The sequence below is a fragment of the Schistocerca piceifrons genome, chromosome 3, assembly GCF_021461385.2.
Source record: "Schistocerca piceifrons isolate TAMUIC-IGC-003096 chromosome 3, iqSchPice1.1, whole genome shotgun sequence".
In the NCBI taxonomy this organism is placed as follows: domain Eukaryota; kingdom Metazoa; phylum Arthropoda; class Insecta; order Orthoptera; family Acrididae; genus Schistocerca; species Schistocerca piceifrons.
The window spans coordinates 323,030,023-323,045,298 of NC_060140.1; the positions used below are offsets into that span (position 1 = coordinate 323,030,023).

The following is a 15,276-nucleotide window of genomic DNA, read 5'->3' on the forward strand; positions in this document are numbered from 1 at the left end:
AGTTTTCTGAGATTGTTACTCCATATATTTCTGTACATGCACATCATGTTTACCAAGTTCCATCCCATTTGGATAATTTCTTCGCAGCAAATAGCTTTTTCAGTTTTACAATGATTTTTAGAAGTTGTGTAATCTTATGTTTTTTACAAAAACCGTGCTTTAACAAAGGTTTATTGAGGAAAAGTAGCCTTTAAAACAATGTCTCTAAATCTTGCAACATGTACATATTGGTCGGATCTAAATTTTGTGTGCTCTAGGTTTTGCTCAATCTTAACTTTTTGCATATTCCCTTAGATAAAATATTCCTATGAAGGTTAACTTTAAACAACGAAAATAAGAAAAATTCAGCTAGCAAAAGAATATTACCTTTACAAGTCACTATAGTACATGGTAATTATGATCAAGGGAATTCAGGTCAAGTGACCTCACAGGCCATGAAATGGGACTTTCCCCTCCAATCCGGCGGCCAGGAAATACAGCACTGAGATGGTTGCGGTCATCTACACGGAAATGAGGCGGTGCACCGTCATGTTGTATCCACATCCTCTCACGAACAGCAAGGGGATGTTCTCCAACAACTCAGGTAGAACTCTTTGCACGAACCTCGTGTACAGGTGGCCGTTCAGAAGGCCAAGTAGAAGACATGGCTCAGTGAGGTTGTCGCCTACAATTCCGGCCCAGGTATTTACAGCAAAACGTACTTCATGGTGTGACTCTACTACAGCCTGAGGTTTTTCCTCGTCCTACAAAAGGCTGTTCCTGCTGTTCGAAATACCTCGTCAGTAAACAACACGATTTGGAGGAAACCTGGTCTATCAATCCATTGTTGGAGCAACCACTGACACGATGCGACCCTTGGTGCAAAGTCAGCCTGCATTACGTGGATTCGTTGTGGGTGACATGGGTGTAATTGTTGTTATTGGAGTATTCGCAACTCGCTAGTATTTGCAGCGGCCAATTCACATGTAATACGACGAGTACTTGTGGTGTGGTCCGCTGGCTGCAACACGTTCCATACCTCCTCTTCAAAATCGGGTGCGCTAGTGGTCCTCATGTTGCCAGGTCCCTCATTTCTTCTTTCCAATGAACCAGTCTCACGCATTCGTCGATCGAGAGAAATAAACACTTGTCGTGACAGATGACGCCTGTCAGGAAATCGTTCCCTCTACAGCTTTTCTGCAGCGAGATCATTGCAATGGACTTTCCCATGCACAAGGTGCATGTCAGTGAGTTCTGCAAAACTGTACCGGTACTCCTCCATCGTATTGTACCGTACGGCTTGAATAACACTGAGTAAGGACTGGGCCTGTCGTTGATTCATAGCACATTCTGTATTAAGACAATGTAAATGCGATACAACAGAACCACCTTATGGACAAGTAAAGTAATCGAAACCTACATCAGGACTTTCTAGTAATCAGGCTCGTCCTCCTTGTTTGTATTGTATTGTATTGTTTGTTAAGTGGGGACCTAGAAACGACGGAGTGTCTCCGTCCCCGCCGCAGCCGCAGTGGTCCACAACCCCACGACGACTACCGCAGTCTACTTCACCCCTCCGCCGCCCCACACCGAACCACTCTTTCAGGGTTGTTGTGCGTTTCGCCCCCCCCCCCCCACACCCCGCCGTCCCCCCAGGGAACGTCTCACACCAGACGAGTGTAGCCCCTATGTTTGCGTGGTAGAGTGATGGTGGAGTACGCGTACGCGGAGAACTTGTTTGCGCAGCAATCGCCGACATAGTGTAGCTGAGGCGGAATAAGGGGAACCAGCCCGCATTCCCCGAGGCAGATGGAAAACTGCCTAAAAACCATCCACACACTGGCCGGCTTACCGGGCCTCGACCCAAGTCCGCCGGGCGGATTCGTGCCGGGGACCAGGCGCTCCTTCCCAATCCGGAAAGCCGTGCGTTAGAGCGCACGGCTAACCACGCGAGCCTCCTCCTTGTTTACTTGCAGGAAATTAACGGCACAATGAGCGTAAACTTGTGCGTATGTTAGCTGTAAATAAGGTGGGAAACAGTAATGATAGACAATGCAGTAGACAGGTTTACTTCCATATCTCCTTAAGCTGTCTTCTCCGACCCCTCGTTCCGTACCCCAAATTGTTCAGAGGATTTTCTATATCATATTACGTTTTTGCACGCTCTTAAGGAAACACCTTCATGATGTTACAAAATTTCAAGCATGATGGAGACAGATAAATGTATAATTTTGAGGTAAGAGTTCCTGGGTCGGAAATGAATAAGTCAAAAGTTACAAGTGAAAATCGTTTTGTACCTCTGACAGTGGAATACATACATCGGTACTGTTGTTGCTAAGACTGTAGAATAGGCAACTTTCAGAGGTGGAAGTATGGGCCACTTGTAACTTTCTACTCATTCGTTCCCGAACAAGGAACTCTTTACCTCAAATCGATACGTTTGCCCGTCTCCATCATTCTAAGTTTGTAACATCATCACGGAATGTCCGCCCCAGTAGCTGAGTGGTCAGCGTGACGGATTGCCGTCCTCTGGGCCCGGGTTCGATTCCCGGCTGGGTCGGAGATTTTCTCCGCTCAGGGACTGGGTGTTGTGTTGTGTTCATCATCATTTCATCCCTATCCGGCGTGCGGGTCGCCCAATGTGGCGCCGAATGTAATAAGACCTGCGATATGGCGGCCGGACCTGCCCCGCGAGGGGCCTCCCGGCCAATGACGCCAAACGCTCATCATCATCATCATCATCACGGAATCACACTGTATATACATACATTTACATCCGATGGTGCCTATTACTTTGACACTCCGTAGCGTCGTCCGCCTGCTTAGTTGGGTGGTAACGTTCTCGCCTCCCATACAAGCGGGCCCGGGTTCGATTCCCGGCCGGGTTGGAGATTTTCTGCGCTCGGGGACTGGGTGTTGCGTTGTCCTCATAATTTCATCCTCATCACGGCGTGCAAGTGGCCCAATGTGGCGTCGAATGAAATAAGACTTGCACTTGGCGGCCGAACTTCCCCGAATATGGGCCTCCCGGCCAACAATGCAATACGCTCATTTCATTTCATTGCCGTAGCGTCGTTGGATAGCGTCTCCGGACGTCAGTTCCAATGTAAAACTTGATCTATTTAGTCCCCTCTACATCTAGGAGTGTGTAACATGAATTGTGATACACCCTGTACATCTCAGCGATTTCTTTAAGCTCCCCAGAACAGAGGATGCTTCAGCAGAGACGGGTCGTAGACGTGGAAATCCACATAGATAAGCGACTTAGACAAAGGAGAGATTAATATGGCCTGACGTCTGGGAAAGAGCATCTCTCAAGCAAACGGACCACCTCGTCGGCAGTTCTTGTGCTGCTGTCGTGAGCATCTGTGTGAAGTCGGAGAAACTACTACACAAAATAGACAGTATACAGAAAGGAGAGGGCGGCTTCTTTGATTTGTATGAAGTCAAGCGTTGAGCTCGACGTCATAATGAAACCGAGTAAACATGAAATGATAACTGCTTACTGCTACAGCTGGAAGTGGACGTTCTTACGAAACTGGAGTGATGAAACAGACTGAATGAAAACTTTTACAAAAGTAAATGCCGATGAAACGAGTTGTGATAAATCTTTAGTTAAATCAGCTTCAAATGACAACTGATCTACAGTAAACTCTCGATTATCCGTGAGCGGATTACCCGCTTTTCTTCTACCCGGGAGTGCTCGTCGGTGTTTTCCACATCCCGCTAGGTGAATACCGGGATGGTCTCCACGTTCCGCCTCAGTTACACGACTCGCAGACATCTGAACACGTTCGCCCTATTCCATGAATTACACTAGACGCAGACAGCAGGAGTTCACTAATTCCGTCGCGGGGGTACGGGGTGGCGGCAGGAAAGGCATCCGGCCACCCCTTTCCACTAACCTCGCCAAATCCGTTCCTAACAATGTCGACCCTGCGTCAGCGCGGGACATGGCGCCAGTGAAAGAAAGAAAGAAAGAAGTGCTCGCCGGTGAACGAAAATGTCACAGTACGACCCGAGTGTAGCAAACAGTGTGCTGGTTATCACTGTTAGTATTCAACCGCGATTCTTATACATATATTTTAACAACGCGTTTCAAGAGACAATGCTCTCATCATCAGGTTGTAAAGTCTATGTCATGAAATTAAACGGACTAAAAAGACAAAATACCATCACAAATAGTTGGGAAGTCCATAGAGTAAAACAGAATTAAAAGTATATTGGACTGTGGGTCCTCGTCTCACATTAAAGTTGTTGACACAAGTCGATGGCCGTCCCATAGCTACCAAGTATGCTGTCGCACTGTGCCGGCTCGGGAGCTGTTGTGGACTGACGTGCCTAGGTGTGGCGTGGTTACAGCCGTGTGCTTGACAGTAACGCTATGCTATTGGGCGCCTTATTTCCTTATTGCATTGGTCTGCCATCATTAGCCTCTCGCAACTCCGTCAGTGACAAGCTATAAGTTTAAGTCGCATACCTACCCTAAAATAATTCTAAAAACCCGCTAAAAAATCTCATTTCTTTAAAATTATCTTGTGCATTTAGAATATTGCTTTGTTTCTTTTTCATGGATAGCTATCTCGAATTCCTCTAGTAAATCAAGTTTCCTCCCTTTCTTTTCTACATGCAATATTTCTACGTTATCTTCTATGCTATTAAGGGGATGGCCTGTTTCATATATATGGTTCGCAACAGCTGATTTGTCATAATTTCCTAACCTGAACGCATCTTTATGTTCTTTATACCGGATCGCGAATGATCTTCCTGTCTGCCCTATATATTTTGCATCACAAGTTCTGCACTGAGTCTTATAAACTCCCGAGCTTTCAAACTTATTTCTCTTTTCGCCAATATCGTGCTTAAGGCTATACCTCACTAGGTTATTAGTCTGAAAAGCTATTTTAACATCGTATGGCTTAAAAATATTTGCTATCTTTTGTGAGACTGTTCCGTAGTATGGCATCGTGATAATTTTCACTTTCTCTCCGTCAGGTTTTTTTCTTTTTGCGCTTATTACTCTTCCGTAACAGTTTTTTAACCATATCTATTCTGTAACCGTTATTCATCGCTATTCTCTTAACGGTATTAATTTCAGTCTCCCTATCTTTTTCGCTCATAGGTATATTGACTGCCCTATGCGCGAATCCACAACAGCTCCCGAGCCGACACAGTGCGACAGCATACTTGGTAGCTTTGGGACGGCCATCGACTTGTGTCAACAACTTTAATGTAAGACGAGGACCCAAAGTCCAATATACTTTTAATTCTGCTTTACTCTATGGACTTCCCAACTATTTGTGATGGTATTTTGTCTTTTTAGTCCGTTTAATTTCATGACATAGACTTTACAACCTGATGATGAGAGCATTGTCTCTTGAAACGCGTTGTTAAAATATATGTATAAGAATCGCGGTTGAATGCTAACAGTGATAACCAGTATAACGACAACTGCTACCTCGACTCCATAATGGATTATATTAAAACAGTGTGCTAATCGAACACCTCAAGCGCTGGACTGTATTGTTGCGGTGGATACTGTAGTCATTTGGTTTCTGTCAACAATGTCTGAAAAGTGAAAATATGTTGTGCTGACGATACAGTAGAAACTGGAAATAATTAACAGACTCGAAGAAGGCAGTATTGATGCGCAGAATTTGGTACTGATTTACAATGTGGGGGAAACTACGATTCGCGGTATTCGGAAAAACGAAGACAAAATACAAAATTGTTAAGGCTTTTCGTGGTCACTTGTTGAGGAACTGCCTGTTGGCTTCTGTCTCAGTTTCTTCGGGCGATGTTTGTTTGGTACTTTCTCTGACGTTTCGCCAGCGCGAGTGGCTGGCATTGTCAAAGCTTCACCCTCCACTGCTGGTGGCAGACTGGAGTCGATCTAGCGGCAGCAGGTTACATGTACCTGGCGCTCACCGGAAATGACCACGGAAAAACCCTTGGACGTTGGCGCGCCAGGAAAATATTATCTGCGGTTGCGACTTCGACTCCAGTCCACCACCGGCAATGGAGGGCGAATCTTCAAGTCTGGCGAAGAACCCGAAACAGAAGCCAACAGGCAGTTTATCAAAGACAAAATAATTCAATTTGCTAGCAGTTCTGACTCATCTAAAAGTTTGTCAAAGCGTATGGCTAAGAAAATATCTACATGTGCACAACTGGATAAAGCCGTGTTGGAATGGTTTAAGCAGAAAAAATCAGAGGGCACTCAAGTATCTAGCCCAATGTGTGCCAAACAGGCGGAGTTTTTCTCCAAAACGTTGGATATTGAAGGAGATTTTAGATTTTAGTGCGTCTTCCGAATGGCTATCAAGATTTAAACAGTGTAATGGTATCCGGGAGACTGCCAGATAATAAGGCCATTTCTAAATTTTGTATACAACGCGAACGAAACCGGTTTTTTTTTTTTTTTTGACGTGTCCGCCAACAAAGACTTTAGTTCTCGAGACAAAGCGTAGTGAGACTGGTTATAAATCAAGTATGGAAAGGAAAACTGTGTTGTTTTATGTTAATAGAACGAGATCACATGAAGCTAAGCTTGGTCTAAGAAGTAAATAAATAAAACGCGCTGTTTCAGAGGAAACGAAATACGCAATTGACCTGCAATTGACCTGTCTATTATTTTTAAAAGAAAGCGGCCTGGATGGACTACACAATATTTCAAAGATGGTTCCATAACAGGCTATGTTCCTATGTTAGAAATATGGTTCGAATTGTTGTTGCCGCGCGGGATTAGCCGAGCGGTCTTAGGCGCTGCAGTCATGGACTGTACGGCTGGTCCCGGCGAAGGTGTGTGTGTTTGTCCTTAGGACAATTTAGGTTAAGTAGTGTGTAAGCTTAGGGACTGATGACCTTAGCAGTTAAATCCCATAAGATTTCACACACATTTGAACATTTTTTTTGAGAGCCTTAATTTACCCAATGGATCAGGGATTTACAGAGGAAATCTGCTACAAAAATTTCCTAATGAGGAGAGCAGTCTTCAATAATTTTGGAAACTATTGACTGTGCTAGAGGCAATTAATGAAGTGTCGAAGACTGGATTAAGGTAAACAATCAACCATAGCCAAGTCATGGAAAACCATTAATCCTAAAACTGATGAAATCAGCGATTCCGATGACGAAGAAGACTGCTCGTTAGCAACGTTAGCTGCTGTTTTAGGTACTCTACGGTGTGAAACTGTTCACAAGGAAAATATTTCTGAATGTTTTGACATGAACCGCATTGAGCTAGATCACGAGATGTTCAATGACAGTGCTGTTGGTCAGCGATGACAATGACAGCGACAAAGATGACAACATTCCTCTAATTCCAGGAACAGTAATAAGTCATGAACCAGCACTTCAATGGTACGAAAGTTTACCGGACTGCCCGGAATAGCAAGGAGATGCTCCCCATTCCGACAAGTTGGTGTTGCTTAAAATTCTTAGTGCGATATGTAAAAGACAAGCTACCTCACTGTGATAGGAATCAATTCAAGACTATTTTGTTTCAAAGTAGTGTAGGCTAATGTGAAATTAGCTTGCACTCTATTCTTTGTAAATACTGTATTCTCACACATAATACGATGAATACAGTATAATTTATTACAAACGTTAGTTAAGTGATTTTAATCGTGACGTTGTAATTAATTTTTGTATTTGAACAAATCTAATACATTACCGTGTACTTTAACTGCGGGTTATCCGGGAATTCGATTGTCCGCGATGTTCAAGTCTCCAATTACCGCAGATAATCGATAGTAAACTGTACTTTGTTTTGCAAGTATTCCTTTTTTTTCGTTGCAGCAATTATATTTTACTTCTTGATTTTTCTTTTCTGGGACTGTGAGCTGATAAACCAAATTCATTTTCAGCAGAAACAGATGTTACAGGACTCTCTGCAGGAGCGCCAGTGTTTGCATCAGTGCCAGAATTTTCACTCATGTTTCTAGCACTAAAGTAACACATTTACTTGCGTATCTGGATGAACAACTATTAATGGCGATTGAAAGGCGTCCAAAATTAATTCAAAATAAATTAGCGTGCACGGATAGCCGAAGCGGTTAAGGTTACCGCTCGCGATAAGCAGGAATCTGGGCTCAATTCCAAGTCCGGCACAAATTTTCATATTTCGCCAACAGGTAGCATATCTGTACCTAACGCAGCTGATTCCAAGTATTCGCAGTTAGCGAAATTATTTCTAATTAACTTTAGGTGAAGACAGAAGACGGCATTAAAAGTTAATTTATCCACATGTTTTAAATTAGGCCCGGACCTATAAATTCAGTCTAACATATTATGTAATAAGAATCATATTCTTTCTACAAATAATTACTGATAAGAGCCGCAAAAAACCTTTTGCCAAGTTTTGTCCTAAATATGATATGTGTTTCAGCTTTTCCATTTGTAACTGTTGTTGCGGAATGTCTCGTTACCATTTTCTTCCAGCAGTAAGTAGGGCCTACAACAATAAATCGCAATCACTAATTTGAGAAACCTGAATCTGCCTGTGCGAACTGTTCGTGGCTGAACTTCCGGTTCCTTGCACGTGACACCATCAGGCAGCACGCTCAAAAAATACTTTAACTTCCTATCTTTCCATGCAACAGTGAGATGTGGCTTTCCTTACAGCTTTAAAAACAATTTCGCATTGTTAGCTATATTTAGTACACAGCAGTTTATCACCCAAAATGAACCGAACGTGAAGTAGCCGGAGACCAGATTTTTCACTGCAAACCATTCAAATTTTTTGCCGCAGATTACTAGGAAATCACAGTGACTATGACCAGTATCGAACCCGCCCGGTTGGCCGAACCGCACAGTAACCCTGGGATCGGTGTGGGGCGGCGGAGGGGTGAAGTGGACTCCGGTAGTCGTCTTGGGGTTGTGGACCACTGCGGCTTCGGCGGGGACGGAGCCTCTCCGTCGTTTCTAGGTCCCCGGTTAACATACATACATACACACATGCCATACATACATGACCAGTATCGAAGAAATTGGTACTTCACGATCGAACTGTGATGTAAAACTATAATATACGAAAGAAATCGATTTCGTGCGCCAGTTAGTTTCCTCAGAATCGAAAGAGAGGTATCACAAACAGGAAGAGAAAGCGCAAGTACGACGAAAAATTCGTTTCTAATTTTTTAAAGGAAAAGCAGAACCTCTACCGTAAAACGAACTGCAGGAGTTGCTGTAAGTTTGATTTATTTATATGCAGTACTTTTTAAAGTTTAATTAGCCTTTATTGTTTACAGCAAGAAATTCTGAAAATTCCTTCTTCTAGTGTACTGCTATCAGCCACTTTGTGGGAACCGCTCTTTACTTTCCTGAGTGGTCTTCCTCTTACATCCGCTCATTACATATTTCTAACTTTAACGGTACACCATACAACTGTTAACTTGTACGTGAGCCCAGCAGCTAAAATGCTTAATTAATAAACAAAACGCATCCGATCACCTTTGGCTTCAAATGAATTTAAATGATCGTACGGCACTGTTGGCCGGGAGACCCCCCCATGCGGGGTGTTCGATGATGATGAAAGACACACAGCCCCAGTCATCTCGAGGCAGAGAAAATCCCTGACCCCGCCTGGAATGGAACCTGGGACCCCGTGCGCAGGTAGCGAGAACGCTACCGCAAGACCACGAACTGCGGATGGCTTCAAACAAAGTTGTTAGTTGCTATATGGCAGGCTTCGTGCATGGGCACTAAATTTTGCACATGGATTGTAGCAGAGCTTCCATTCTGTGTACTCTAATTCTGTGACCACGAGTAGAAGACAAGGTGTGGTCGAGCTGACCATTTAGCGCACACTCTTAACACGGAGCTCTGCAGTTGATGTCCATTACGTGTTCCGATGTTCACCCAAAGGAACCGTCATTTACTACTGTAGTGGGCACAGAATCACGTAGACTGGACCGTGGATCAATGGACACTTGTCGCCTGGTCGGGTGAATTACATTTCATGTTAATCGACTGATGTTCGTGGACATGGACCACACCACCAACGCAGGACAAGTGGGTGCATTATTATGCTGTGGGAAACATTCATTTGGGCTTCCACGAGGCCTGTGGCAGTAATCGAAAGCACTATGACAGCTGTGGGCTAATGTTCACATAGCCCACAGCTGTCATAGTGTTTTCGATTACTACCACAGGTGTCGTGGAAGCCCAAGTGAGAGCATTATCCTGGTCCACTTCCATCTCTTCATGCTCTTCCCTGACAGCGTTGGCATTTTCCAGCAAGATAACCGTGTCACAAGGCCAGAATAGTTCTGCAGTGATTTGAGGAGCATGGTAGTGAACTCACGATCTCGGCCACCAAATTCGCCCGATCTGAATCCAATGTAAACGTAAGGGACTCTTATCGGGCGACATTTCCACTCTTACAAAAGGAAATTTGTGGGTGAAAAATTGCCCCTAAATATTTAGGATAAAGAAAACAGTTCTCCACTTAATTAGCATGCGTAGATAGGTAATACAAAGCCAGAACGTTTTAATATTTCGCCCAGCACTGGACTGAACACGCTTACGTGACAGTACAGTACATGAAGCATTTAACTGACAACGAAATATACAGAAATAATTTTGTCGAAGGAAGGATAGTTAGGCTTTAACGTCCTGCCGACGGCATCATTAAAGATGAAGCCACAAGTTCGGGATAGAGAAAAAAAACTAAGCCTGAAAGACCAGACGAGGATTTGAACTGCCATCGTCCCCCATAGTGTCATTCTTACCACTGCGCCATCCTACTTGGTCATCCGGCCTGAAAATGGGAAAGCTTCTGATTTAAGCACATTTAACAAAAAAGTGCCTCACGGTTGGGCAAGAAACGATGCATCCTGCCATACATACAAAGTGTTGCTGTCATTGGTAACTACCGGAAGCAGACGAGTCACGACAAAACCACTAGTTTACAATAACACGGTTGACGACACTTCTTCACCGAAGAATGCGGGAAGTCTGCCCCTCCACGACAGCAGGTTAAGCACCGCAGATAACAGTAGGTAAAATAAGGGAGAAAGAAAACCCTTTCGAAAGTAGCTGTTTTGAAAGACAAGTTGTTGCAAATGGGGTTCCGCAGGCGACAAACTGCATGTCCACCTTTTAGTTTTCCGTTACAATCGCCGTGGACTCTGGAATACCTTTACTGCATGACATAACAGCAAGTGACAAACTGCATGATCTCCTTAATACTTTACTACGGACGAGAAACTGCATTTCCAACTTAGTTAGCAGTCAATTACAATCGCCATGGACGCTGGAACATTAGTACTGTATGATATACCGCTGGAAATGAATTACTTTTTCAGGTGATTTAAGCTTCCTGATGCATCACGCTTCGTCTCAACCACTGAATCACACACACGCTGTAGGCAGTAGACAACTTGGCAGTGGCGCTAGAGGAATTGTATTAGGCCTTCCTGGGCTCTTTTGTTGTTACAAAATAAACCACGAAATTATTTGGAAATTCCCATCTATTTGGACAGGTTTCTCTTATGCATGCCACTCACTCACTGTTCATAATTTTCGAGCTGTATGGAAGACCGGTATTTTTCTCTTGCCTGCTTTTTACGAAAAAAGAGTAGTTTCTAAAAGGAGACAAATGAATTCATTTTAATTACTGAATCATGAAACAATTAACATAAAGAGGTTCGGTCTATTGACCACTACATCGTTCGGCAAGTGCGGAGAATCGGCAACCAAAATAACTCGGTATATCTTTGTAGATGACGTGGACAAGCAGCGAGATTGGAATCTTGAGGTTCATTGATTGATAATGTGTGTCACTGTATGTACATTCAAACTTAGATCCACCACTGTAAAGATATTAACGTTCTTAGAAACGACATACGGCACAAACTAAAACTAACAACACACAGTGGCTGCATTGCGTCACGACAAACCAGACGCAACATTACTGTATCTTTGCGTATGAATATCTTTGACTACAGCACGCACCGGCAGAAAATTGATAGGATGCAATGGGAGCGGAGTGCTGTGCGCGAGTGAAGATTGTTGACAGTAGTAATGAAAAAAGTGATCCTATTTATTATTCTCACTCAACAGTTAGCTGTGAACCAGTGAAACAAGTCCATCGTTTTTATCGTCAGTTTTAGTATTTTCATGTGATGACTACCGATTTTTTTTCATAACACTAAGCGGTAAACAGTAGCGGATGCAGCAAAACGCAGCAACATGTGTGAGAATGAACACAACGCGGCTCCACTGTTGTTTGGTAAGTAAACATTAGTTGTTTAACCGACGATAAAAGTGTCACAAGTCAAGATATGAATGTGCAGAATTTCACTACAGAAATCAGGGAATACTACTGTCAAAGCGGCGAGGAAACTGCCTAAATTGTAGGATATTCAGTGTAACAAAATTAACGAGAAAGCGGGAATCTACTCTGCAGCTTTTCCTTTAACAATAGTACTACAGAAAGTCTTTCTTTTGTTGACATTTTATGAGACTGAAATCCAACAGCAGCCGTCAACTGCAAGTTGTAATGTTATGATTTGAAATTTAGCGAAAAATTGTTATTTGAGAGTTTCTATTCTTTTGAGAATGAAAATTAACGTGAATGGTTAATATTGTGCGCCGTGTAGTTTAGCTGCAGTTGGTAGGGCAGTGTAAGGTGAGATGTTTGCTTTTTGGTTTACATTTTTTTAAAATAAGCAACGAAATGCTGATTCCTGCTACCGTAGGCTATTTGCTGTGGTTTGTTCATTCATTAGTCCATACTATTCAGCATAACAGTATCGGACATACCGGATACATTACAGAAAAAGTATGTATATGTATGAAACGTATACAAAGTAGGACAGAATTATGCAAGGTTAGGGCAGGAAGTCGCCCATGGCCTTATCAATGATACCGTAGATGTGTTCATTAATCTGATACGAGCTAACAGTTCGTGCGGAGAACTGACCATCAACACAGACACTCACTCGGCTATTTTGACCCACCAAAAACTTGCAAACGTGCGTACAAAATGACAGATTTTTTTTACTCCAAATTGGAACGACTTATCAGTTGTCAATCGCAAAACCAAAGGAACAATGCTATAATTACAAATCTTGATGGCAAAATCTGAAGCTTCATACTACAGATGTGTTACTTACTTTTCAATGTATCTCATAACAAAGATTGACAGACAACTGATTGTGGGCTATACATATTTAGTTACAGTCTGTCTATAATTTTGGTTTTCTGGTGTAAGGAATATTAGCATTATCAACTTTATATTTTTAGGTATGTGCTGTTTTTCTGTTTAATTAAGAAATCTCTGCAGAATGACAGCAGGAGCTTCAGCTGCAAGTCTTCAACCATACTACTATTTTGATTGGAACGTTTATTTTTCTTTTTATCTGCAGATTTCGAGTTGCATGCTGATTACTGCATATCCAGTCTAGCACCCATCGCCTTCTAAACATGGGACATCAAGATGCAGGTTTGTCGGTGTGATTAGTGGCTGCTTAAAAATTTCTTCTTATAATTAGTGTTCATTGTGTAAAATTATGGTCATAGAGTGAACATTATTTACGTTGGTTTTAGCAGTAGTAATTAATATTTGTGAATTTTGGCATTGTTGTGTTCTCTGGGTGATACTGTCTGCATGAGAGATGCTTTCAATAAAAAAGATTACAGTAACAAAAACTACAAACGAAAAATGAGGAAAGGCAACCACTCACCTGCATGTGAATGATGATGGTACATACCTACACTTTAAAGCTTTCATTCTGTTTTTTTGTAGTAGAGCGAAATGTGCAAACAAGTCCCCCCCCCCCCCCCCCCCCCATGCACACACTCACACAAACATAAACAGTTTTCCAAAATATATAGCACAAAACTAAGTTAATTTGATTGCTTTCAAATTATTTAGGTGGATTACACAGTAAACAAAAAAGTCTCTATATCATATTGACATAAAATTTCAAACTTCTAATTTTAACTTCTTGCACCTGCAGAGACACAAGGAAGAGAGCAAGAGTCATCTTGAAAATCATTGTTGTTTGTTTTAATCGTCATGCATATGACACTGTTTTATTTTTTTCTTCTTTTGATCAGTACAGTATGTTTGTAAAAGTTCCAATAAACAGGAATTTCTGAAAAGTTTGTAGATACTACACACAATGAGAGTGTGATCATGTATGAGAAAGATATTTTCCTTCATAAAACTTCATTGTTTCACAGAGAACAACATGTCTGCATTTTTGTAGCCTGTGTTCCATCATCATATTCAAGAACATTATGGATCATTTGCTGCTAATTAGGGAATAAATGTGTAAAGGCTTAAAGATAGTTGTCTATTAAACTATTCAGAACCCATTTGGAATTAAAATTAACAGGTATCTATTCTGAAATTGTGCTGTACACTTGTTTTGGGATTTCAATCAAATTTCTGTTATAAAAACTACGGCACTAGGTGTGGGTGAAACTTCTTTTTTTACCTTACTGTGTTGTTTATCCCAAGTAAAGTTTCATATTATCACCAATATAGTGGATTAACAAAATGATTATGGAATTGCAGTGAAATAATAATCTGATCTCTTATGTCTCAAAGCCATTTTCCTGTGGTGTAGTCATTTAAATGCTGTCTTGAAGAAATTGACAGGGGAGGTCATTCATCAGATCTGAAAAGTAATATTATTACATTTGTGTTTAGTCAGTAATATTGCTTGGTCATTGGCTGCTTTTGTATTTTACAGTACTGGGTGCCCTTAGTTAAGGAAAGGAAGTAAAGGGCCTCCCTCTCCCCACAATTTTGTGTGCCAGTATAACTGCAGGGGCTTCCCAAGGTACACAGGGAAGCCATTCCTCTAAGATACATAGTTAGTAATAGTGACACATCCATCTACCAATTATTAAAATACCAGAAGTAGATTCTTGACCAATATACAGGAACAACCCATTCAAAACTGTTGAATTTGTGCATCATCCTGATCATTTGTGGCACTGGGATATGGATATTATGTTCAGTATTGTCTCACTCGTCAAGAGACATTGATTTTTGAAATCCTTTGATATAATTGGTGAAAAGTGAAGTCCTTGTGCATTTTCTCACATCGAGCTATTTCCATTTTGATACAAAATATTTTGAACAAATTGTTGTGGTAGTACATTGTCACTTGTTATAGTGAAGCTATAAGCAGAACAAGAAATTGAGCTATGGACCACTTTAACCAGGATATTGGGCATGTCATGACATTAAAATTTAAGAATAACAAAAATTATACTTCATATATACAGCCATTTAATACTTTCAGGTCCAGTCTGACAAGTAAGGGGTCTGTAGTC

The 15,276-nt window shown here is 41.9% G+C and overlaps 1 protein-coding gene across 3 annotated transcripts in view; it reads left to right on the forward strand.

The window, feature by feature from the left end:
• The window catches only part of LOC124787894 (glycoprotein-N-acetylgalactosamine 3-beta-galactosyltransferase 1-like), a 343,470-nt gene that overhangs the window by 142,522 nt on the left and 185,672 nt on the right, over positions 1–15,276 (forward strand). For 2 of the 3 annotated variants that reach the window (XM_047254865.1, XM_047254867.1), the window contains exons 1-2: positions 11,926–12,214; positions 13,353–13,429. In XM_047254865.1, coding sequence (XP_047110821.1) covers positions 13,411–13,429 — 19 coding nt within the window. In that variant the 5' untranslated portion in view covers positions 11,926–12,214; positions 13,353–13,410. Of the gene's footprint in view, positions 1–11,925; positions 12,215–13,352; positions 13,430–15,276 lie in introns of those variants that run through there. The other variant, XM_047254866.1, reaches the window with a different exon arrangement.